This window comes from Cucurbita pepo, chromosome LG02 (assembly GCF_002806865.2).
Source record: "Cucurbita pepo subsp. pepo cultivar mu-cu-16 chromosome LG02, ASM280686v2, whole genome shotgun sequence".
NCBI lineage: Eukaryota > Viridiplantae > Streptophyta > Magnoliopsida > Cucurbitales > Cucurbitaceae > Cucurbita > Cucurbita pepo.
In genome coordinates this window covers 9,061,963-9,088,019 of record NC_036639.1, presented here as the reverse complement: position 1 = coordinate 9,088,019, position 26,057 = coordinate 9,061,963, and the positions used below count along the sequence as shown (strand labels likewise).

Below are 26,057 nucleotides of genomic sequence, written 5' to 3'. Positions count from 1 at the left end.
GGTGTGCCAGTGAGAACGCTGGCCCTAAAGGGGTGGAATTAGTGGAGGTCCCATATCGATTGTTTTTTTNTTTTTTTTTTTTTTTTTTTTTTTTCTTGTGGGTGATCATCTTTATTTCACTAGTCTCCGTCTTAATTTCAAATCCTTTTTCAATATTTTTGCTCATTCTTTAGCATGATGTAGAGGTCTCAAAAGCTAACTTTAAAGTTATGTTCATTGTTTTCAAATTAAGTTAAAAAAGAGCCGAAATTGGATTGTGTTAGGTTCGCACAATGCACGCCTATCATGTGGTCGAGCATAGAGTCAACCTCAATGTCAGGCTAATGCCAAGCCGAGACTCACCTCTTAAAAAAATAATATTGCCCTCCTTAACCTTTATAAAAAAAGTTTTTAAAAAATACTCTCCACTGTATATGGACAGAAACTATCTATCACACATTTGTTTTTTTTTTTTTTTAATTTAGGGATATTAATGTTGTTTTAAAAATTAATTGGTATTTTTTAAATGTGTACTGACCGTTCCATTCATATATTTAATTTTAAAAAGGTTTAAAAATATATTTTTATTAATTTAAGTTAAATGTTTTAAAATAATTTTATTTTTGGACGGGGATCAAATTGGGAAAATGTATGCGACTCTAAAATGGTAATTTAACAAGTTGTATCCATGGTTGTTTGGATATAAAGTCTTGACTATTATTAAATAAAAATAGGCCCCCTCCTTCCTTCAAGAACATCTCCGCCTTTCTCTCTGTTCCAGATTTCCAGATTCACGAGAGAACAGCAAAACGAAATGGAAAATGGCTGCAAAGAAGAAGCCGACAATGGAGCTTCATCAACTATGGTGGTTTGTCTTCATCCATCAATGGCTTTCTATTTTTTTGGCAAATTTGAATTCAAACAAACATTCTCTGCTCACTCCCGAGCCAAGATTTCTCTTCTGATTTTGCAGGTCGATCCGGCCAAGCTTCCATCCTTGACCTGGCAACGCAAGCTCGATTTCACTGGAAAATCTCCAGAGTCGTTCTCTTTCACTCTCAACGACAAGTGGCATCTGGTCAGTATAATTTACTCATAAACTCTGTTGAATATTGCGATTTGACGCCATGAAATCGATTCCTCCTTTTCTTTAATTTTCTGATTTCAATCGTTTTTTGTTCCGTTTTATAGGGCCCCTTGGGCTACCGGTTATGGCGTCACGGCAAGGAAGAAGCCGCTAAAGGAAGAGTAATAGCAACTGCTTAAATTACTTCAGATCAATTCTGTGTTTCTGTTTCAGTATTGATCATTGATTTCTTCTTGTTTTCTGTTTTCATTTCATTTTCTCTCTCTCTACTGTATCTTCTATCTCTCTCTCCTCAGATTCCGCTTTATGATTTCTTTGCGTCTCCACCAATCACGTGCTACCACGGCGTATCGTTAGGTGGCATAGGGTAGGATTCCTCCTCCGCTGCCGCACGCAGTTCGCCGACTGATCTTAACTGTTTCTGACATATGAAATCGTGATCGTTAAATTCAGTGCAGGAAGCATCGGCCGGAGTTACCGAGGAGAGTTTCAACGCTTTCAAATGTTCTATGGACCGAGTGAAGATGTACCAGTTTTAGCCAATCAATTCTCTGTATGTCAATCTCTATACGGTTCTTGTTTCATTATCCTCTTTGTATTCGTTGAATTGTTTCATTATCTTCTTTGTATTCACTGAATTGCTTCATTATCTTCCTTGTATCGTTTGGTATTAGGCATTTGTTTCACGCCCAAATGGAAACAAATTCTCAACTGTATTATGCTCTGCCAGACCTCAAAAATCCAAGTAAGCTATCCACACAGTTTTTGAGTTTCTGAGTTTAATTAGCCACTTTGAATCTTTTGGGAGATTTAATTTACTTATTTATCTATTCATATTAATAATACTCACCCAACTTTTTAAACTAAATTAGCACCCAATTTTGACTACAAACAAAATTTTCAAATATCCAATTATAATTACTCAGCTTCCATATAAAAAAAAAATTATTATTTAAATTTTAAAGTTTCAAGAATATTCTAAAATTCTTAAATTTAAACGGTTAACATTAAATACTCACAAAATTTTAAATCAATCCTAAACAACTTTTAACTTTATATAAAAAAAAACGTTTATTAACACCTCATAGATTATCTACAGTCGTTTTAATTTCATTTTATAAAGTTTATGGGTATTTTTTAAAGGTTTTACTGTATCTTTGAATTTTTTTTAAATATTTTGAGGTACTTTGATTTTTTTTTTTTTTTTTTTTTTTTTTAAAAAAAGTTTATATGAATTTGAATGAAGCTTTTAAAAATTTAATGATATTTTTTTAAATACTTTTTAAAGTTTTAAATTGAAGAGTATTTTTGAAATAAAATATTAACCGTTCTTATACAAAACTAACCCTAAGAGTATGAGTATTTTCTAGACAAAAAAAAAGAGAAAGTTTAAAAGTATTTTTATTAATTTAGCTTAAATTTTAATTCGGTTACTTTTGCTAATTTATGATTAATTTTCCCTTATGCAAAATGTGAAAATATATTTACTTTCTCCTATAAAAATTATTATTATTATTTAATCAATTTTGATTAAAAAAAATATATATAATAACTTCAAATTAAGGGTAGAAACTAATTTTAAAATTTATTAGAATTAAACATTTGAAAGTAGAAAATGAAACTCAGATATTATCCAATTTCAAAATACCTTAATCTTGATAGGTTGGATTTAGTTATGAATGGTTTTGAGCTTTGAAATGAATATTGCAGTATTATTTCCTCTATTTTTCACTTCGGAGGGTTTTTTTTTTTCACCAGAGATGGAAAGAACGACGGCATAGAAGCATGGGATTGGAATTTGAGTGGAGAAAAAAGTACGTACCACGCTCTGTTTCCCAGGGCTTGGACAATCTACGATGGTATGGTTTTACTCCTAATCAGTAAAATCCTGTTTACATCATTTCAGTCAACCCCCTGTTTTTCTTCTCCTTCTTCTACATATATTTGTTACTTTTTTTTGGAACTAGGTGAACCCGACCCGGATCTTAAGATTGTTTGTCGTCAAATTTCGCCAATTATCCCTCACAATTACAAGGAGAGTAGTTTCCCCGTCTCCGTATTTACATTCAATGTATGACTCTTTAACTTATCATTTAAATTTGAATTAGATTGATCATTTAAATTTGAACTAGATCGTTACGATTAAATTATTATTTTTTAATAACGGTTGATTAAAAAATCTGTCTCTAACAAGATACATTCATGTGTAAAATGGATAGTAATATTATGATCATCTCCTTAAATAATTTCTTTTTTTGAATAAATGAGTGGGAATATTTGTGTGTAAAATGGATAGTGATATTATGATCATCTCCTTAAATAATTTCTTTTTTTGAATAAATGAGTAGGAATATTTGTTTGTTTGTTTATATGGCAGCTTTCAAATAAAGGTCCGACTTCTGCAGAAGTAACTTTGCTGTTTACTTGGGCGGTAAGTGCTGTCAAATCCTTCGTATGCAAAATTTTATAGTTTTATATTTATACATTGGTAAGCCATTTTCTTACCAAATTTTGAAGCTTTGCTGTTTACCTTTTCAGAACTCTGTGGGCGGAAACTCTGGATTTACTGGTCATCACTTTAACTCAAAGATAGGGCAAGTTATTCTCATGCTTTTCTTGTTTGAAATCACTTTCTAGTAAAAGCATTTTAAAATTTTAAGTGAAAGTTTGAAAGGAAAAACTCAAAGAGAACAATATATGCTAGTGGTGAGCTTGGTCTTGAACTGTTACACATAAATTAGAGAAAAGAATGAGTGCCAACGAGTACGTTGGGCTTCGATGGAGTGAAAGGTAAGATCCTGGGCTCCAAACCACAATAGATTGTGAGATCAGATATTGATTGAATAGGAGAGATATTGATTGAATAGGAGATGAAGTATTGAGGGTAATATCTATTGAGAATTGTTGAGAGGGAGTCCACCCTAACTAAGGTAGAAAATAGTCATGATTTGGAATATATCTATATTGGTATATAGGTATGAGTTCTATGAGATCTTACTCTCATTCAAAAGTTTTTTTTTTTTTAATTTAATTTAATTTTTATTTTTATTTTTATTTTACGGTAGAAAGCTTTCTCTATTTAGAAGCATTTATGACGAAATTTATTATGAAATTCATTCTCTAAAGTGTCAAAGCTGAATTTGTGAGCAGCGCAGAAGATGGAGCTCATGGAGTCCTTTTACACCACAAGTCAGTATTCTTTCATTCATTTAATCAATTTTCTTTTTGGTGGGTTTCAAATTTACCTCTTCAATCTTTGATTTAGAGATTAGAGAGATGTAAAACAAATATCAAATATTCTTTTTTTTTTTTTCTTTTTACTATAACAAATGTGCATTACGTCCAACAGAACCGCGAATGGGCGTCCAACAGTAACGTATGCTATTACAGCAGAGGCCACGGATGATGTTCACGTCTCAGTCTGTCCTCGCTTTGTAATATCTGGTGATTCCGAGGGCATTTCAGCAAAAGATATGTGGCAAGAAGTTAAAAATGTTAGATCTTTACCCTCCCTTTTGTTATCTCTCAACTATTTTTAAATTATTTGTTGGTATGCTCTGTTGTGCTTTCACTATATCATATTCTTCTTTTATCCAACACCACAATAGCTTTAAAGTCAATTAATGCATTTAAAATTATGCTTATTTGGAAAACTATTTCCAAAAACAAAAAAAAGAATATTTTGCTTTCCAAAACAAAAGCTTTATTTTTTCTTAAAGTTCACTTCTTTATTTGCTATCACCGATCCTTCCTTTCCTTTAGAAAGATCTGAAGTCAAATAATTGTCGGTAGAGTGCTTACCACTCTTTCAATGCTTTAAAATAATGATTTTAAAAGATAAATCTAGAAACATCAACAAATCAACATATAATTTCTTTTCATTTCTAAAATGTTAAAAGCAATGTGTGTCGTATTATTTGTCTTTAAAAAAGATAATTCTTTGACATTTCTTAGAAGCCTCCCATATGCATCATTGATTCTTCATTCCAACAGAAGCCAAAAGGAACAGAGTGGAGGAATTGTCAACTTCACCTTTTATTTTATTTCAAAAAATTCATTACTTTAAATTTTGTCTTCATACAAGCACATAATAATTTGATATGAAATATTATTCCAGCATGGGTCATTTGACGAGCTTGGCAGTAGTGGGCCACATGAGGGGTCAAAACCAGGATCAAGTATCGGAGCAGCCATAGCAGCTAAAGTGACCATTCCTTCTTCATCTACTCGTACAGTCACCTTCTCGTTAGCATGGGACTGTCCAGAAGTTAAATTTGATGGAAAGACATACCACAGGTCACTTCTTGACTCTACTCTTATCAAAGCTGATCAATTGAAAATCTGGATTTTAATTTTAAAAAAGTGTTAGCAATTAATACTCTTTGACAGACGGTATACTAACTTTTACGGAACGCTCGGAGAAGCAGCAAAGACAATTGCCCGTGATGCTATATTAGGTAAGTGTTTCTAAAATAGGGTTTGCTTAAAAGACAATAGTAATGTGTTGGTGATGTGGACTGATGATTGGTGAACTAAATATGGAAAAAAAAAAAAAAAAAAGAACATGGAAAATGGGAAGGCCAGATAGAAGCATGGCAAAGGCCAATAGTAGAAGACAAGAGGCTTCCTGAATGGTGAGTGGAGAGAATTGTATGAAACAAAACAAACAACTCATTGTCAAATTACGTCAGTAATAGCTGGATTTATTTGATAATGGTGTAGGTACCCTGTCACTCTCTTCAATGAGCTATACTTCCTAAATTCTGGTGGAACAATGTGGACAGGTACTCTCTCTCTCTCTCTCTCTCTCTCTTCTGTGTGTGTGTCTCTCTCTCTCTTAAGACTTGGAATATGATATAGTTTGGTTTCTTTGTGGGTCAAAATGGGTGCTATCATTTGGTTGGTTTTAAATATTTAAGCCTTTTTAATGTCCTCTTTCACCCACCCTATCTATCCATACTAATTCCCTACCCTTCTAACCAAAAAAACCACATGCCAAACCAACCCTCAATTTATGGATGGTTAAATAATAATTATAACAATTCTTAGAGGTTAGAGTAATTTGTCATATTTGAATGACGACATATTAAAATTTTATATTACTTTTGAAAAATAAATTTGTTAAATTAAAAAATAATACTCATGAATTTCGTTTTTTTAGATTAAAAAATGCTAAACTTTTTAAATTTTAAATAATAAACTTTCAAAAAATAAAAAATAAAATATAATTTTATTATTAGTTTTCAATTGAACCCTTAAAAACTTCAATTCTTATTTCTCATTTTTTTTTTCCTCTCGTTTCTGGAATACATTCTTAATTCTCTTTTGTTTTTTATTCCTCAATCCCTAAAACTTTTCCATACATCTCTTTTTAATCTCTTTCCTAAATATCAAAACTTTGAATTAAAAGATGAGTTTTGTCATATATAAGAAATTTCAACATTTAAATAGTCAATTTATTTTAAGTTATATCGAGTTGGACTTTCTCTTTCTTGCTTACCTTTAAGATTTTTAAAACATGTCCGATAGGGAGAGGTTTTCACAACCTATTTATAAAGAGTATTTCATTCTTCTTTCCAACCAATGTGGAATCTCACATAAGCTCTAGTTCAATTGAAAAGACCTATGTTCTACCACATGGGATTAGTTTATTACTTAAACGATGCATGGACATGTGAAATACATTATAAGAAATAGAAATAGAAGATGACAAATCTAACCAATATGCCACTGATCCAATCCTCTCCAAAGTTTCAAAACACTTAAGGAAATGTGAGCTTAATTTGCATTCATGCTTAGACCTCAGAAAATCCTTCATCGACACTATCTTGAATTTCAAGTTTCTATACCTTATATCAACATAACTCTTCTGTCAATTTTGAATGGTACACATTTCTGCCCTCACCTTATATATGACTTTTTTGGTAGCTAGGACCAACTCTAATTCTAATCATTCACTTTCACTCACCTTGTCCCAATACTTGCGACTTACAAAACTTCCGTGAAGGCCTTGAATAATGTCAGTCAATTTAGAAACATTCAAACAAACCTTCAAAATTATCTTACTAAATCAAGAGAAACTAAAATTTTCAATCTTAGTAATGGGTCTAGGCCCACTACAAAATAGTTCTACTTTACGGAGACCCATTAGACTACATTCCTTAGAATTCAAGTGTTTAAGAGACCCAATCTTGTTTAACCCAAACTTATACTTAAAAGAACTTGGTATAAAGCTTACTATATAAGGGTGTCAAAAAGCTGGCTTATAAAGCTTTATCTTATTATCCTTTTAGCCTCTAGTTAATATCCTTTTAGTCTCTAGTTCAACTCCTATGACTTATATAAGCCTCACAAACAACAGTTTAGGAATCTCTTTGAAGACTTGGTTATTGAAATTTCTGTAAGCCCCGGAGCATTAGTGAAAACATGTTTGAACAAAGATATCATAGTAAACTCGAAAAGAAAACTTAAAAAAAAAACTTTGTTCTTAGAAAAGATATTTGTTTTCACTATACCTTGATCATGCACTCTTTTGGAAAGTACCATGATGCATAAAGTCTTGGCCTATTGACTTGTGTTTGTAACATAGGTTATCTCATTTCTGCTAGGGTCATTCTACGCATAGCCTTAAAAATGAAACTTGGGTTCATACCTCTACCTCTTTGTTAAAATCAACATCTTGCAAAGTGTATCGGGAAGATTATTGTGAGTAGAATATCTAGTGGTTTGAAAATAATTTCTAGTTAATGATGTATAATCATATAACATATACAAAATCATGTTGATGGTGTTTCATCCAACATATTCATATTGACACGGAATAAGGATCAATATCACATATCACATAGATTAAATTCAATAACATAGAGTAATGCATACATCAAGCAATTTATCTAACTTATCTCTTAGGCATTCTAACAATAAGTTAATACATTTTGTTGAGCTGCAATCGACCTTTTATATCTTTCTTTTGTTTAAAGAAATGATTTGGTAAATCAAATTTCCTGATCTCAGACGGCTTACCTCCGCTGCAAAATCTATCAACCATAAGTCATCAAAAAATTTTCCTCGAAAGGACAAAATCGGAGTCCAATGGAGCACCCAACGGCGACCACCGCCTGGACGTCGCCGTTGAGATTCTCGAGAGAATGTCTCAGATCTTCGATCAAGCCCACGGAGGCGCCGGACCCTCAAACGCTGCACTCGGAACCAGATTGCTTCCTACTCTACAAGAGAACGTCGGCCAGTTACTCCTCGTCGAAGGAAGCGAATACCTAATGTGGAACACTTTCGACGTCCATTTCTACTCCTCTTTTGCTCTTATCATGCTTTTCCCCAAACTCGAACTCGGCATTCAGAGGGATTTCGCCGCGGCGGTTTTGATGCACGATCCCAGAAAGGCCAAGATCATGAGCGACGGAAAGTACTATCCTCGCAAGGTTATTGGCGCTGTTCCTCACGATATTGGCTTCAACGATCCTTGGTTTGAAGTAAATGCTTACAACCTTTTGAACGTCACCAGATGGAAGGATTTGGGTTCCAAATTCGTTCTTCAAGTTTACAGAGACGTGGTTGCTACAGGGGACAAGAATTTTGCAAAATCTGTTTGGCCTTCGGTGTATGTAGCGTTGGCTTTCATGGACCAGTTCGATAAGGATAAAGATGGGATGATTGAGAATGAGGGGTTTCCTGATCAAACTTATGATGTTTGGACTGTGAAGGGTGTGAGTGCATACTGCGGTGGGCTGTGGGTGGCTGCTCTTCAGGCGGCTTCAGCATTGGCTTACGAGGTTGATGATGAAGCAGCTGCTCACTACTTTTGGATCAAGTATCAGAAGGCAAGAGGTGTTTATGATACGTTATGGAATGGCTCTTACTTCAACTATGACAATAGTGGTGGTCCTTGGAGCTCGTCCATTCAAGCTGATCAACTGGCAGGAAAATGGTGAGTGAACAAGCTTTTATTGATCCCCTTCTACTTTTCTTGCTTTTACATTTCTTTATCTCTTGTGGCCTGGCTGAATTTGCGTGATTTTGGAGCTGTCTCTGTTAAGAGGATGGATTGAGTAGGAGCTTAACAATGTATCTTAGGGTTGGATTGAGTAGTAACTTGATTGTGTTTTGTTAGGAATCTTACGATTCTCCACAATGGTATGATATTGTTCACTTCGAGCATAAGCTCTCGTGGCTTTACTTTTGGTTTTTTCAAAAGGCCTTATACCAACGGAGATATATTCTTTACTTATAAATCTATGATTACCTCCTTAATTAGCGGACGTAGAACTCCCCACCAACAATCTTTCACGTTCTGAAAACACAGGTATGCTAGAGCATGTGGGCTTTGTCCCATTGTTGATGAAGAGAAGATAAGGAGTACACTTGAAAAGATATTCAATTTCAATGTGATGAAGGTGAAGGGAGGAACTCGCGGGGCAGTAAACGGGATGTTTCCAGATGGAAGGGTTGATAGATCCATATTGCAGCCAAAGGAGATTTGGGCTGGAGTTACATACTCTGTTGCTGCCTCAATGATTCAAGAAGGAATGGTGGAAACAGGCTTCCAGACTGCAATGGGCATTCATCAAGCTGCTTGGGGTCAAGATGGCCTCGGGTACCACATTTTGTTCTTTATATTATGGAATTCCACTGGTTTTTAAGCTACTTTTCTTGAACTTATAGGAAATTTGATATCTGTTTGTTCTGAAATCCTGTTCAGGTATTCATTTCAAACCCCAGAAGCATGGGACATAGATGATAAGTATAGATCTTTGGGGTACATGAGGCCATTGGCGATTTGGGCAATGCAGTGGGCGATTTCGAAGCCTACCCTTTTGAAGAAGCACAAAGTTCCAAGAAAAGAGCTTTCTGAGAGTGAAGAATCATGCTTATTTGCCACACAACATGCTGCTTTCTTGAAAGTTGCATCTCTCTTGAAGTTGCCTTCCGAGGAAGCTAAACCCAGGAGTGTTGTGGAGGTTGCTTATGATTTCATTTGCAAGAGGTCAGCCTAATTACTCAATTCAAATCACTCTAATAATTAAATGGTTTAAGAAAGAAATATGTAACTTTTTTTCAAGGAAATATGCTGCACAAAGCATTTTCTTGTTGTAAGAACAAGTTATATACTTTTTATTGGCTGTATGTATCATTTTGTATTGTAACTAATGCTTGTCTTCTTCTTCTTCTTCTTTTTTTTTTTTCTTTTTTTTTCCAATTTTATTTTTGACCTTTTACATTACAATATTGAATTTTTTTTTCTAATATTTATTATAAGTTAATTATAAAATGACTAAATAACATATACAACAACACAACAATGCTTACAGAGACATATAAATATGTGAAATATATAATTGTTTTTTTCCTTGCCTAAAAGACATATTGTACATATTTGGTGTTATGGTTAAAAATTTCCATGCCTGTTTCTTTAGCCAACACCACCTTGGTTTCAATCTTCACCCTGAATTTGAAACGTAAAATTGGCATTTTTTAAACGCACAACTTCAACACACAAGGGTGATGAGAATTCTACTTTATGAATTAATGAACAAGCTCGTACATCATAACATATATAAACCGAATGCTTTTAATAACTTGGTCGATATGAAGGCAGGCAATGCAAATACAACAGTCAATCCCCTACACAGCAGATTGAACAAGTTCAACACATTAATAACACCCTCTCCTCTCCTCTCCTCTCTTCCTTACTCTGCTTACACAACCAACGATCCTAACCCTAATTTATCAAAAATTCAACGACTTGCCCCATAAACTTGAGTAGAATCATACTGTGGATACCCAGGCTGCGGCTGAGGCTGTGGCTGTGGCGACACACTCTTCCCGTAACCTACGGGAGCACTTGAAGGCACAGTTCCATACCCGCCTGATTGTGGAACTGACTGATCATAGCTTGGCTGAGCTGCAGTCTGTTGAGGATAAGTGGGCTGCCCACTGGCTGGCGCAGAATAAACTGCTGCAGCAGTTGCTTGGGCACTGCTATATGCAGCGGGATCTTGAGGTGCTTGGTATGCAGCATATCCAGCAGTATTTGCAGCAGCCTGCTCGGGATAACCCTGTTGCGTGGTCGGATACTGCTCATATGCGGCAGCAGGAGCTACTTGCTGGCCATAGGCAGACAGTTGCTGTACACCAGGTTGACCATAACCTGCCTGGCTGCCCTGCTGCGGGTGGTAATTGGCAGCAGCGGCAGCGGCAGCAGCAGGTGCCTGGTTGTAACCATCTGTGTTTTGTATGCCATAGGGGGTAGGATACTGCTGAGTAGAACCACCAGTTGGGTATTGATACGTCTGTTGAGGTTGCACATTTTGCCCATATGTAGCAGGTGCTGACCCACCTTGATAAGGCTCTCCAGGCTGACCAACCCTAGGAGCGCCATAAGACTGGGGAGGAGGTCCCTGCGCTGGAGCACCATATGATGGAGGCTTATCATACTGTTGTTGTCCAGGGTAAACCTGTTGAGCCCCAGCCTGAGGGTAAAGTTGCTGAGCATTCCCATGCCCACCGTATGGATTCTGCGATGGAGCATGATGATCATATTTCTGTTCATATCCATGGCCATAGCTCTGATGAGGAGCAGCCTGAGAATAGGGAGCAGCATGCCCATAACCTTGGTTTTGCTGCTGACTATAGTTGTAACTGGACTGAGTTTGTGGTGGACCGAGAGCTGGAGCAGGAGAAGGGCCAGGAGCATGTGCAGGCATAGCACCAGGGAAATGAGAAGGTGGAGCATCTGAATAATGGCTTCTTCCACCATAGTAGTCATAACCACCCGAACTGGGCGGTGGCCCCTGCATACTGGGGGGTGGCCTTTGCTCCCAACCAGAGCTATAGCTGCTCCGAGGACCACCCATTTGTTGAGGATAGTTTCCAAANAGGTTGATGATGAAGCAGCTGCTCACTACTTTTGGATCAAGTATCAGAAGGCAAGAGGTGTTTATGATACGTTATGGAATGGCTCTTACTTCAACTATGACAATAGTGGTGGTCCTTGGAGCTCGTCCATTCAAGCTGATCAACTGGCAGGAAAATGGTGAGTGAACAAGCTTTTATTGATCCCCTTCTACTTTTCTTGCTTTTACATTTCTTTATCTCTTGTGGCCTGGCTGAATTTGCGTGATTTTGGAGCTGTCTCTGTTAAGAGGATGGATTGAGTAGGAGCTTAACAATGTATCTTAGGGTTGGATTGAGTAGTAACTTGATTGTGTTTTGTTAGGAATCTTACGATTCTCCACAATGGTATGATATTGTTCACTTCGAGCATAAGCTCTCGTGGCTTTACTTTTGGTTTTTTCAAAAGGCCTTATACCAACGGAGATATATTCTTTACTTATAAATCTATGATTACCTCCTTAATTAGCGGACGTAGAACTCCCCACCAACAATCTTTCACGTTCTGAAAACACAGGTATGCTAGAGCATGTGGGCTTTGTCCCATTGTTGATGAAGAGAAGATAAGGAGTACACTTGAAAAGATATTCAATTTCAATGTGATGAAGGTGAAGGGAGGAACTCGCGGGGCAGTAAACGGGATGTTTCCAGATGGAAGGGTTGATAGATCCATATTGCAGCCAAAGGAGATTTGGGCTGGAGTTACATACTCTGTTGCTGCCTCAATGATTCAAGAAGGAATGGTGGAAACAGGCTTCCAGACTGCAATGGGCATTCATCAAGCTGCTTGGGGTCAAGATGGCCTCGGGTACCACATTTTGTTCTTTATATTATGGAATTCCACTGGTTTTTAAGCTACTTTTCTTGAACTTATAGGAAATTTGATATCTGTTTGTTCTGAAATCCTGTTCAGGTATTCATTTCAAACCCCAGAAGCATGGGACATAGATGATAAGTATAGATCTTTGGGGTACATGAGGCCATTGGCGATTTGGGCAATGCAGTGGGCGATTTCGAAGCCTACCCTTTTGAAGAAGCACAAAGTTCCAAGAAAAGAGCTTTCTGAGAGTGAAGAATCATGCTTATTTGCCACACAACATGCTGCTTTCTTGAAAGTTGCATCTCTCTTGAAGTTGCCTTCCGAGGAAGCTAAACCCAGGAGTGTTGTGGAGGTTGCTTATGATTTCATTTGCAAGAGGTCAGCCTAATTACTCAATTCAAATCACTCTAATAATTAAATGGTTTAAGAAAGAAATATGTAACTTTTTTTCAAGGAAATATGCTGCACAAAGCATTTTCTTGTTGTAAGAACAAGTTATATACTTTTTATTGGCTGTATGTATCATTTTGTATTGTAACTAATGCTTGTCTTCTTCTTCTTCTTCTTTTTTTTTTTTCTTTTTTTTTCCAATTTTATNCTGAGAATAGGGAGCAGCATGCCCATAACCTTGGTTTTGCTGCTGACTATAGTTGTAACTGGACTGAGTTTGTGGTGGACCGAGAGCTGGAGCAGGAGAAGGGCCAGGAGCATGTGCAGGCATAGCACCAGGGAAATGAGAAGGTGGAGCATCTGAATAATGGCTTCTTCCACCATAGTAGTCATAACCACCCGAACTGGGCGGTGGCCCCTGCATACTGGGGGGTGGCCTTTGCTCCCAACCAGAGCTATAGCTGCTCCGAGGACCACCCATTTGTTGAGGATAGTTTCCAAATGCAGGATGCTGATACTGGGTATTATGAGATGGATAAGGTCCTCTGTGTGGATAATCATATGCTGCAGGATGTGAAGGATGGGGACCCCGTTGACCCCATTGATTACCACCAGGACCACGGGGCCGGTAAGCCTGTTGGTTAAAACCAGTGGAGTGTGGTGAAGGCCTCACAGTCTACTCCAAGGACAAACAAAAAGATGAGTAAGTAAACCGTGGAAATTATTAATCAACAGTTTGATTATAAGCTAGTAAAAGGAATAAAGTAAATGAGCAGCGTGAACTTGGTGATCCAAATCTCTTGTTCAAGAACATTGGGTGAGCCCCTGGTACATATTAGTTCCAGAAAATAAGCAAGATGAATCAAAAACATTACCATTCTGATGTTCAGAAGAAATAAAAGTAAGGTAAAAGGCTTTATAACAAAGAAAATACCAGATAGATCATATCATTGAAGATCAAACCAATAAAATACCAGATGTATTATATCGCTCTAAACCATTGCATGCAAGGGAACAAGTACTTCAACAGGGATGTAAGATATCCAAAAGCATTCATAAATATCAGAACAGGGAGCACCCAGGTTAGCATGGCTTCTAAGTTAAAAAGAAAAGAACCGCCAATTACAACTGCCCAAATAATTCGAAGGTAGTGTAGTGAAGTAGTCAAATTACAACCAACAAAACATGCCCTCAAATCATAAAAACATTAACAAACTTGAAAAGCTTTTTAGGAAAAGGATGAAAAGCGCAGAAAAAGTCTAGTGATGACAAAATCATGGTCTGAGAGAGATTAACATTTGAACTCTGGCATCTCACACATGCATTGTTCTGTTTCATCAAATAGATAGTGATTCTTCTAAACAGATGCCAGATATACCGACATCAACTTCACAACTAAATCTTATCTCTTTCATTCTGAAGTAGTGACCAACACATGCTGAGCATTTCACTGTCAGACAGATCATCCACAGGAAAAAAGGAAAATATCAACAAATAATTACATTGATATTGATTGCCGTTAGTTTAAAGCGATTATGTTGCTATAGTGCAGTTAAGGTGGCATGAGCCAAATTTCCATGCCTATGATGCCTCAGTCAATGGTATCAGCTTTGAATACTATTGGTCCCATGCAAATGAAAGCATCATGACTTCAACCAGGCATTACTTTCTTCCAACACAATCTCAAGCATAGAACATGGGTCCACTAATGAGCACTAAGGTTAATGCAATACATTCTTACTCAATTATTCTTAGTTTGAAATCTTGAAGCAATCTTACCAACTATTAACATCCTGCAATCGCGAGATTTAATGCCTGATACCTCTCTTCAGTGGATGGGAGTGAAAAGTAGTTGGCTATTGCTACACCAAGAAAGCAATGTCGACCCCATGGAAAAGGCAATATTGTAATCTGCAGTTTTAAAGCCAACCAATTCGAGTTTGACACCTTTATGATAGATAAATTATGGCAACCGGCATCTTGGATTTCAGTATAAGATCTTTCCTAGAACATTCATGTGATCTTTGCATAGACCATTCATTGATTTCACAAGCTATTAGGACCACCAGTCAAGTGATTTCCCCAATCCCATTAAAGATAATCATACAAAATCTGCATACTGTTTCCCATAGCAGTGATTGTTAAACCCGGCCAAATTTATATACTCAACCAGCATGATTGAAAAGAATCTAGCACTGTTCCATCAATGACATCAAGTGGACAAAAATACAACACACCTTCCACACCTAGAACTATATAATATAGCATATAGATGCTAATATTTTGCTTCTCTGACACTGAGCAGATTAATCTGTATGATAATCTTAACGCTGTTACTTCAGAACCTTAATCTCTAGTCTCAGACAAGACTGGTAAGCAAGATTAGGTACCAATAATAGCAAAACTGCTGAAAATAATAAAAAAAAAATTACAGAAATGAACATATACATAGATATATCACCAAGAATGAACCATATTCATGGAATGAACTTATGTATGGTACAGAAAGAACATACTAATAATTCAAATCCAAAAATTAATAAAAGTAAGCACAGGCCAAATTTAGATGATATGAACATGCTAAAAGCATTTTTATGATACAGAAAATCAAAGTCATAATTCCAAGTAAGGATTTAGGGATATAAGGACCAAAATGTCTGGAGGAAAGGTGATGTGTTAAAAGCATACCTGATTCATAACTTCTTTTATCATGTCTGTAGCAATTTCAATCTGCTTCTTATCACCAGTAACTCTAATAGTCCTTTCCTTAGATTCATCTCCTTCTGGAAGATTTTGGGGTATCAACTACATCAAAATCAGATCTAAGTCAGGCACGATGGTTATATTAAACCATAAAAATTAATTAGCATGTACCATAAAGATAGATAGGTTTGCAACATATCAACTACCTGTATACGTGCACCAGATCTGGTCTGAAGACTTTTGATAGTCTCCCCACCTCTTCCTATAATTAAACCAACCTAGGTAAAGAAAATCAGGTAAGCTATTGAGAGAACCAGTTGATAAGCAATCCACATAAATTAGGATTCCAACCTTCTCATTTGGGACTTGTATCTGAATCTGTTCGGCAGTTGCCATAGAATGTGATGAAGTAAGGCCCCTGGCTATGAGTGATGGAGATCCACCAGCATCAGCCTATGACAAAATAAAATTTACTCAATAATTCAATATCAGGACAACAAACCTCCAACAGATGCTAAAACAACAATTAAATGAAAAATACTAGTCACAGAAAAAAATCAGGAGAAGTGGAAAAAATACAAGCATAATGGCATATAAATAAAAACTAATAATAAAGAGAGTAAATACCTCTGCAATCACGGCATTAATTAACTCCTCTGCCTTTTTTATACTTTCCGAAGTTCCAACTATTTCTACAGGTCTACTTAAACGATTTGGATCAGCATCTGAATCCCTCATGATTTGGATTTTAGCACCAGAATTGTACTGCAAGTATCTAATAGTATCTCCAGCCTTGCCAATGAGAACACCAACCTGCAGTAAATAGGTCAACTATTAACTAAATCCTAATTATCAGAAAAAACTTGATGATGGATCAGAAGTAAATTTTTCAACATCCAGGCCATGTTTTCTTACAAGCTCATCTTCTGTATTCTAGCCACCTAGCCACTACACTTGCAGCATAGCTTTCATCAAAAGAATAGGTTAAATTATAAGTTTGGTCTTCCAAGTATATAGGTCCCTAATCCTTAATAACTTACTATAACATCTATAAACAATTTATTTTGTGTCTGATGGTCCTTAAACTTCAAAAAAACATTTTATATACCAGCAACCTGTTGGACAAAATTGAAAATTCATTAGCTTATTAGACACTTCTGCAATTAAGGATTCTAACAGCCACAGTCAAACATTTGGAACTTTTCAGATACCACTCCAAAAGCTCATGAAAAAATTGTAATTTAACCCTAAAAAAGAATTTAATATCAGTAACTTGAGGTTGAAGGTGGAAATTAACATCAACCTTCAATATCTATCCTATGATCAAATTTAATATCTCGCAAGTTCACACCTTACTATTAGGAACTTCCATCCTGTATGTTGTTGTTTCGGCCACTGATGATGGTTGACCATGCTCAGAATTAGAACCATCCTCCTGCTGCAGGGGCAATGCAGCCTCAACTACCGGAGGTTGATTTTCCTCCTTGGAGAGTTCTTGAGTTTTGTCCTCCTGAGAGATTTCTGCAGCAGAATCCTGAGCGCCACCTGCTTCATGAGGCTCTGCAGTGGGCTGTTCAGTTTCCTCTTTTTCATGAACCTCCTCCAATGAAGCAGGTTGTTCTGTTTCCTCCGCAGAATCCAGAGCATCACCTGCTTCATTAGGCTCTGCAGTGGGTTTGTCAGTTTCCTCTCTTTCAGAAACCTCCTCCAATGAAGCAGGATGTTCTGAGTCCTCTTCAGATGTATCATCTTCCTTAGCCGGTTCCTCCACCATCTTTTTTTTATGCCCATTCTCACTAGCTGTAGAAGAAAGCAAAATACTAAGATATTGTAATTTGCAACAAGAATAAATAATAATATACTACTTCCATGAAACATTGATTGAATATCCATTGGTTAAATAGTAAATTAAAATGAACACAGCAAAAATGAGTTGAACTTATGTTAAGAAGTCCACCTCAGTACCTCACCGAAGAACCTTCATAACCATAATCCAATGTCCAAAACTCAAATTATAAATCTAGCATAATCAGCCAGAAATGATTTCTAAAGAACATATTAACGCATCAAACTAGGACACTAGTTGGAAATTACTAAAAAATTGTTAAAGACATTCAATATGTATCAAATACTTGTTGGGCACATGTCAGAACGTTCTCCTTGAACCTAGGAATCCTGCCGGTACTTTCTTTGTTGAACTAATGCTTCCATCTTCCAATGGAAAACGGGGAAAACGGCATTCACTAAACCCCAGGAAGCTCAGAACAGAAACAACGTTCAAGTACCATAGAACTTCAGTGTGTTAAAAATATCTCACGCCTGAAATGAGGTAGTAAAATGAAAATAGGCATATCTAGCTGGATATCTGGCGTATTCCAGTTGATAGATGCAGCACCAGTAGCCATTTCATGAGGCGTTGGGAAGGAAAGTATTATTCAGTTCTAAACCTTGAAGAATAAAGTTCGATTTCCTTGCAGAAATCACGAGGATCGAAGATATTTGAAATATAACCAAAGCAGAGTAGAAAATAGAATTCCTTACGCTTCTCGACTTCCAGGGGTATGGTTTGAGGGGAAAAAAATTATGCACTAGGAAAATCACGCAGCATTTTCCGGCAGCAGCTAACAAGTATTAGAAGAAGTAACGAAGAGAGACGGAGAAAGTCCACAAATATACATCCGATAATTCCATGGTTTTAAAAAAAAAGGCCTAAATCACATAGAAAGCTGCAACATACAAAGAAGAAAGAAGATACCATTCTCCTCCGGCTTTCCGTCGAGACGAGGCCGCTTGGCCTCCGATTCGTCAGAAACTGCAACGTCAGCGTCGTCAGAAGCAGGAGACTCCTCATTGGGCTCGCCATGGTTCTCCTCGGGGGCTTCAGTGGCTTCATTGTCCAAATCTGCAAGCTTGCGTTTGTGATCCAAGGGCTCGGGACTCGCCGCTCCGGTAGCTACAACGACTTCCTCCGCCATGGTGGTGAGCAGGAAAGACGTATTGAAGTAGTGTCGAAAAGCCCTCGGTGGTGAGGGAGATCGATGCTAGGGTTCAGATGAGAGGATAGTGAGAGAAAGAAAAAAAAGGATATGATCTGAAGACGTGGCCGTGGGTTGTGGACATCTTATATAGGGAAATGCTAATGCCAGACATATTCTCGATTTGCCCAAATTTTAGGGCTAACTTCGTAGGTGGGCTCTCCTCGGTCCAATGGGCCTAATTGGGCTTTTTTCTTTTACCGATATTCTTCTGGACTAGCTTTAGGTATGGTCCAATGGGCCTATAGACGATAGTCAGGTCTCTAGTTGGGTTCTTTAAGGAGAATCGTGTTCTAAGTAATAACTCTAATAACTCAAATGGTTTATAGTATATGGATAAGTTTGGTGTTTTATCCCAATAACACTGTTGATACCGCCCACTTTGTAATTATTATAAATGATTTGTTTCAAATAGTTCATGTGAACACGTGATTGGGGGTATTATATACCATGAGTTTATATAAGATTAGACCACGAAATATTTAATATCTATTTATAAATCTGTTAGTTGAGAAGATTAATGTTTTCACTACGGTGGTTATATGCAACTCGATCTTAATCCTAAATGAGTAATGAACTTCTGTCTCTGAGGGCTTGTCCTTTTTGTAGCCTATTCAATATGCCTACCATTTTAGGGATTTTATCAAATATGGAGATAGGAACATAATTTCACAAGATGTAATCCAATCCTTCCCATATAGGGTAAGCAGATGAGTAGTTCCCTTGAGTGTTGATTTCGAGACTTGAACAAGGCTCTGCCCTCTCAGACCCAAAAATGACTTGATTTATGATTAGATCATAGACAAATTATTCATTAGATAATCAGTGATATTTAAAGTGAAAGATGTAATTACATGGGTAAAAATGACTTTTGACCTGTCTATAATTACGAACAACTCGTGAATGATCGACTTGCTTGTAATGATTATATCAATGAAGACAATTTATCCTATCGTGCATAATAATTCAATTATAAATCTAATAGTATCATTTAAGTTTATAATCGGGTCTCATTCTTAGCTTATAGTAACCCTATAAGTTTAGTTTTAGTTAAAATAAAATTTTCGAAAAGTTTAAATTAATATTTAATATATTAAATATAGAGGATAAAATTGATTTAATTTGAACCAAATATAAAGAAAAAAATGTTGGGTTTTATGTCCTAAAACTCATAGTTGGTAAATAAAAACATATTCTATTTTCAATAAAGTTATTATTGTTGTTTATTCAGTAAATATACTGTTATTGAATAAAGTGAACTTTACGATCATTAATCTAAATCCAATAAACTAAGAACACTCTGGCTGAGGTTAAGTACAACTTTTCATCCACATATGCATGGATAAACTGAGAGGTTGAACTAGATTCTAGAGGACATGTTGAGGACATTGTGTTATAGACTTTGCTGGTTGTTGGGATGAACACTTGTACTTAATGGAGTTTGCTTATAATAATAGCTACATGTGACTGTGTAGATTGCCCCCTTAGAGACTCTATACGAATGTAGGTGTCACACTTGGTATCAGAGCCATGCCCTAAACTTGGTCGTACCAATAGATTGGTAAATCCTCAAATGTCGAACAAAGAACTCCAAAAGAAAAGGAGCCGACCCTCCTTGAAGGCATAGTAAAAAAGAACTAAGACTCCAAAAGAAAAAGAAGTCGAGCCTCGATTAAGGGGAGGCGTACTTTGCTCGAGGGGAGGTGTTGGATGATGAAAGTAAATACAGACGGTTGATTGGCAGATTAATATATTTGGCCGTTACTAGGCCTGACATAGTTTATTCAGTTCGTATGCTTAGTCAATTTATGCATGAACCAAGAAAACCACATTGGGAGGCAGCTCTTCGGGTTCTGAGATACATCAAAGGTACTCCTCGTCAAGGACTCCTACTACCATCTGAAAACAATTTAAGATTACAAGCATATTGCGATTCTGACCGGGGTGGTTGTCGAACTCCAGACGGTCTATTTTTGGGTTCTGCATTTTCCTCGAAAATTCAATTGTTTCTTGGAAGTCTTAACTAATGTGTCCAGATCATCCGCAGAAGGCTAGTATCGAGCTATGACAAATACTTGTTTAGAGTTAACTTGGTTAAGATACATTCTTCAAGACTTGAATGTTCCACTGTCCGAACCAACCAGCATTATTATATTGTGATAATCAAGCAGCATTACATACAGCAGCCAATCCAGTCTTTCACGAACGTACGGAACACATTGAAATAGATTGCCATATAGTTCGAGAAAAGTTACAAGCTGGAATCATCAAACCGTGTTATGTTTCGACTAAAATGCAATTGGCAGATGTTTTCACTAAAGATTTGGGAAGACATCAGTTTGATCTTTTGAAGGACAAGTTGGGTGTGATTGACATACACTCTCCAACTTGAGGGGAGTATTAAGATATGATATTTGGAGAATATGTTTTAATAATTAGTCATGGAGCATATGTTAGATATCCGTTAATATTTTTTCTTTGTTTTTGGGAGTTGTTAGTAGTATATTTTATCTTATGATTTGATTAATAGTATATTTTATCTTATTTACAAAATTTAGCAGTTGTATTAGTTGATAGTTTGTATCCTATGTTTTCCTCGTATTAGTTGATAGTTTATATTGTATTTAAACGTTTGTAATCACTAAGATCATACTTTCGATCCCAATTCTATTTCTCATTCTTAACACTATGGAAACCTAATTTTTTTGTGACAAAATTTTGTGTGTCCCTAAGTTATGTAGCAGGGACATCGATAATGGCCACAAAACTCCCAGCTGAGTTCACCAATTTCATCGTTGGCGTAACAGTGTGCATGATAGTTTCAATGTTGCAATTTATAGCGCTATTGAATGAGTTGCCTGCCAACACACCATCAGTTTCCAGGAACTCTCTGTACTTCACTTTGTTCTTCGCATTAAGCGGCATGCCCTCGTCTTATGTGTCGTCGGTAAAAGCTAGGATTACCTTGACTTCTTTGTTTTCTTTCTGTTTGAGGTCTATTCTAGGTTTTGCAATGATATTGCGGCTTTGGATATTGTTGAGGTAAGACTTTAGATTTCTTTTTCAGGTCTATTCTAGGTTTTGCAATGATATAGGGATGGTTGCCTTCAGCTCACAATTTCAAAGGGATTCGTCCCGGTCGAGGAACTAGTTTGGCAAATAAAGAAAATTGGACCACATCTAGTGTTGCATCCAATTTGTTTTTACATGCCTAAACGAAGTGTCGCAACTATTCTTCCAACAAACAATTGAATCGTTCGGTCTATCCATCAGTTTGGAGATGGTAACTTAATGAGATATTCGAAGGTGCCTTCAAGAACTTGNTAACTCAATGAGATATTCGAAGTTGCCTTCAAGAACTCGAATTAATTCGTCCAAAATGTCTTGATAAATATGTTTGAAGAATAGTTGGTCAGCCAATTCGACTGAACATATCTTGGGCGTGAGTATGAACGTGACATATTTCGAGAATCAGTCGACGATGACCTGACTTCATGTTTGCCAACCTTTGAGTGTGTGATGAAGGTTAGTGACACACTTTTCCAAAGTCTTGTCGGCACCAGCAAGGGTTCGAGGAGTTGTGAGATCTTGGCCTTTTTAACTTTGTCGTGTTGGCAAATGAAGCATTCCTTGGTGTACTATATTATGTCATCTAGCATATTTTGTCATAAGTACCCCTTCTAATCATGTAACATAGTAAAAGTAATCAAGGTCTAAACCTATGTGCATTNTGTCATAAGTACCCCTTCTAATCATGTAACATAGTAAAAGTAATCAAGGTCTAAACCTGTGTGCACTCAGAGAATAGAATAACTCGAAGAGTTAGTCCTAAACATCTTGAAAACGAGAGACAAGATTTAAATTGTTTAGATGCCCTTAAGAACCAAGTAGGCTTCCACAATATCTAAGAATAACAAAGGTAACTTTTTCAAGTTGTTAGCAATATTTATGGTGTTAATAAGGTCTCTGCTACTGTTTCCACTCCAGTACCCATACCGTCGAGTTTTTAATCCGATACTGTACTATCGAGCCAAGTATAGGTCAGCAAGAGTATACAATTAGGTGTCCCAACTTTGTGAAAATTGTCAAATGTCTCTTGAACAAGACCACTTAGATGTAAAACTATTCTAGAGATGGGTGCATGGGATCATGTAGGTTAATCCAATAGTTGGCCGGCACACAAGGGTCGCTTCCCCCATACTCTGGTGCCTTTATGGTCCTATGGGAGGGTCCGCCAACTAACCTCCCATAAATGAGGTTTATACTAGAAGACACATTACTACCCAATCAAAACTTTATGAAGTAGAGACCAGGTTTAGGGGCTTGCAAAGTTTATGAAGGAAGAACAACAGCTCAGGTGGAGATGGTGGTTGATTTTCGTAATTCGAGTCCACGTAAGTAGAGACCGGGTTGAGGGGCTTGCAAAGTTGATCTTGTCAAAGGCATGTCGAGGCAATTTACGACGTATTCGTGCTAAATAGGATGTTCTCACCTTCAACATAATATAATAAGGCAGAAGTGTTGAAAATTGTTAGCCTCTAACATTAGCTCATTAAAGGAAAGATCATGAGTATATTTGAGAAACACTATTTAAAATTAAAAAAAAAAAAAAAGACCAAAATAAAGTCCCAAGAGCTGATACTCAAAATGAATAATATCATATCGTTGTGGAGGTAGATTGTTGTTATTGAAAAGTTCAAGAACCGAAGAGAAGTATGGTTAAAAAATGGTTTAATTGTTTGAGGTTGAGTTGGAAAAATATTACTATAAGATTCTCTAATTTCCTTGTCGACATTGACATTGGTTGCCCCTTCGGCAGTGGTTCTTAGAGCTTAATGCTATGTGGCATAGGATTATTATGTGTATGCATACTATATATCTAGTCATCTCGAAGTATATGGCAGAACAAATCCAGTCATATTATACATTGAACATCCATAGTGAAGCAACGAGTCCTATAGGTGCAAAGTGTTGGATGAAAGTCCCACGTCCCCTAATTTAGGGAGTGATCATGAGTTTATTATCAAGGAATACTATCTCCATTGGTTTGAGGCCTTTTGGAGAAGTACAAAGTAAAACCATGAGAACTTATGCACAATATCATACCATTGTGGAGAGTCGTGTTCATTCTAACATAGTATCAGAGTCATGCCTTAAACTTAGATATATCAATAGAATCCTCAAATGTCGAACAAAGGACTCCAAAAGAAAAAGGAGTCGAGGTTCGATTAAGGGGAGACGTACTTTGTTCGAGGGGAGGTGTTGGATAAAAGTCTCACATCGGCTAATTTATGGAATGATCATAGGTTTATAATCAAGGAATACTATCTCCATTGGTTTGAGGCCTTTTGGGGAAGCCCAACGAAAAACCATGAGAACTTATGCTCAAAGTGGACAATATCATACCATTGTGGAGAGTTGTGTTCATCCAACACAAAGCATGTCTCGAAGGACAAGCGCCCCGACACATGGCCCAAAGCCTATGTGTGTGTCAAACTAGGTTCTTGAACAAATTCTTAGGGCGAGCTACAACCTATCTAACTTCACCTTCTTACCTTGGTTCTTGCACAAATTCTTCAAAAATGGATTAAAGTTATTGTATTATCATATGTATGAGAATTTGGCACCTAGGCATATGTATTCAAACACATTGAAGGAACTTTAAGAAATCATATATTTGGATCTAAGTGGGTTTCAAATTGTAAAACCCAAGTTCTTTATGAAAGCAAAAAATTTCAATGAGAGGTCCCAAATGTTGTATAAATGCCACGACCAAAATCATGTTGGAGTTTTTGAATTTCGTACTGGTGGCTGCTTTGATATTTTTATTAATTTAGTTTTTTTTATATATATATTAATTTTGTCGATTTTGTTTATATTATGATATATGATTTTTATACAAGTCCAACCTTAGCTCAGTTGGTAGAGCGGAGGACTATAGTGGTTGAAGAATCCCAAACCATCCTTAATTCGCTGGTTTAAATCCCGCTGGTCCGAGTTTTTAAAAGTTTAATATGTATGTACTATTGATAGGACTTGTAGGTCATAATATCCATACAATTATTCAAAACTAATTTTTTCTTTTTTCTTTTTTTTCTTTTTAACAAATTTAAGGACATGAATCCAATAAAGGACTAGGTTGTCAAATTTTTCTGGTTAGGTTGGGTTACCAATCCAACTAACCCGAACTTTTGGGTTGTTCCAAAAGATTCTCTCAACCCAACCCAACCCGACCTGACCCATGTATACCCGTAACTTATTTGATCAGTTGGGCTTTATGCCATAAAATCTCGTAGTTAATTATTTAATTTTTAATAATAAATTTGATTATTTTATATGCATTTTAACACTATTTATTATATGATAAATCTAAGGTTTTTAATGTAATTTTAAACAATATGTAGGTTACAAATGGGTGGATCATGTTCAAGAAATAATCTAATGGGTTTATGGTATATGGATAAAGTTTGGTGTTTATGTAACACCCCTATTTTTCTCTACCCTAATTAGCGACGTTACCTTATACTCGTCAAATCAACAGGACAAGAGTTCACGTGGGACAGTCTCAATAACGATAATGCATTCATCAATATAAGCAGTTCATACCTAGGAAAACAATTACGACAACCTAGCCTAGAAGTAATCAACAGAGAACTAGAGGAAACAATCGCAAAACTATGAACCCAAAAGAATCCAACAGGCGCCTACGACACTACAGACTCTCCTCAAGATTTCCATGGCCCTTCGCATTCCCCGTCAGCCGTACATGGGAGCCTTGCCCTTACCTGAAAATATTTGTAGCACGTGGCTTGAGTATTATATAAAATACCCAGTAAGTTGCCCCATTATTGTGGTTAAGCATATATTCATACATCCGGATACAAGCAGTCGCACACAATACATCTACATGTCGCACACGATACACATACCTGACGCACACAACACACATACATGTCACACAGAATACCCATACATGTCGCACATAACAGCCATACCTGTAGCACATGATACATACATAACGCTCATAATAACCATACATGTCGTACATAATAACTATACATGTCGCACATCATAACCATACATGCCACACATAATAACCATACATGCCGCACATAATAACCATACATGCCGCACA

At 36.6% G+C, this 26,057-nt stretch overlaps 2 protein-coding genes across 6 annotated transcripts; one reads left to right on the top strand and one right to left on the bottom strand.

Moving 5' to 3' along the window:
• The first annotated feature begins 704 nt into the window (after nt 1–704).
• Nucleotides 705–13,352, top strand: LOC111788578 (non-lysosomal glucosylceramidase-like). 4 transcript variants are annotated; one of them, XM_023668956.1, is made up of 20 exons: nt 705–847; nt 953–1,057; nt 1,171–1,227; nt 1,363–1,433; nt 1,520–1,619; nt 1,741–1,811; nt 2,825–2,925; nt 3,034–3,137; nt 3,444–3,497; nt 3,605–3,660; nt 4,193–4,255; nt 4,416–4,560; nt 5,184–5,362; nt 5,456–5,523; nt 5,628–5,700; nt 5,789–5,850; nt 8,081–8,856; nt 11,962–12,116; nt 12,492–12,782; nt 12,888–13,352. In XM_023668956.1, the coding sequence occupies exons 1-20, from the start codon at nt 794–796 to the stop codon at nt 13,180–13,182; spliced, it is 2,880 nt and encodes a 959-aa protein (XP_023524724.1). In that variant the 5' UTR covers nt 705–793; the 3' UTR covers nt 13,183–13,352. The 4 variants fall into 4 exon arrangements, with proteins under 4 accessions (XP_023524724.1, XP_023524725.1, XP_023524726.1 ...); XM_023668957.1 differs by lacking the exons at nt 11,962–12,116; nt 12,492–12,782; nt 12,888–13,352 and adding exons at nt 9,387–9,677; nt 9,783–10,247 and having other exon boundaries at nt 705–844; nt 8,081–9,011; XM_023668958.1 differs by lacking the exons at nt 11,962–12,116; nt 12,492–12,782; nt 12,888–13,352 and adding exons at nt 9,387–9,677; nt 9,783–10,247 and having other exon boundaries at nt 706–847; nt 4,217–4,255; nt 8,081–9,011.
• LOC111788580 (far upstream element-binding protein 2-like) lies at nt 10,585–18,987 on the bottom strand. 2 transcript variants are annotated; one of them, XM_023668959.1, is made up of 8 exons: nt 18,643–18,987; nt 17,239–17,687; nt 16,515–16,700; nt 16,239–16,340; nt 16,094–16,165; nt 15,873–15,989; nt 13,426–13,860; nt 10,585–11,697 (listed from the first exon to the last, which is right to left on the bottom strand). In XM_023668959.1, the coding sequence occupies exons 1-8, from the start codon at nt 18,860–18,862 to the stop codon at nt 10,819–10,821; spliced, it is 2,460 nt and encodes an 819-aa protein (XP_023524727.1). In that variant the 5' UTR covers nt 18,863–18,987; the 3' UTR covers nt 10,585–10,818. The 2 variants fall into 2 exon arrangements, with proteins under 2 accessions (XP_023524727.1, XP_023524728.1); XM_023668960.1 differs by having other exon boundaries at nt 10,585–11,930; nt 13,659–13,860.
• Between the last annotated feature and the right edge of the window lie 7,070 nt (nt 18,988–26,057).

Coding starts and splice junctions, on each gene's coding strand:
- LOC111788578 (XM_023668956.1), top strand. CDS start 794: ATGGAAAATGGCTGCAAAGAAGAAGCCGACAATGGAGCTTCATCAACT. Junction 1,058..1,170: donor TCAACGACAAGTGGCATCTG/GTCAGTATAATT, acceptor TCCGTTTTATAG/GGCCCCTTGGGCTACCGGTT. Junction 1,228..1,362: donor AAGAAGCCGCTAAAGGAAGA/GTAATAGCAACT, acceptor CTCTCTCCTCAG/ATTCCGCTTTATGATTTCTT.
- LOC111788580 (XM_023668959.1), bottom strand. CDS start 18,862: ATGGCGGAGGAAGTCGTTGTAGCTACCGGAGCGGCGAGTCCCGAGCCC. Junction 17,688..18,642: donor CGGAAAGCCGGAGGAGAATG/GTATCTTCTTTC, acceptor TTTCTTCTACAG/CTAGTGAGAATGGGCATAAA. Junction 15,990..16,093: donor GATCTGGTGCACGTATACAG/GTAGTTGATATG, acceptor ATTTTGATGTAG/TTGATACCCCAAAATCTTCC.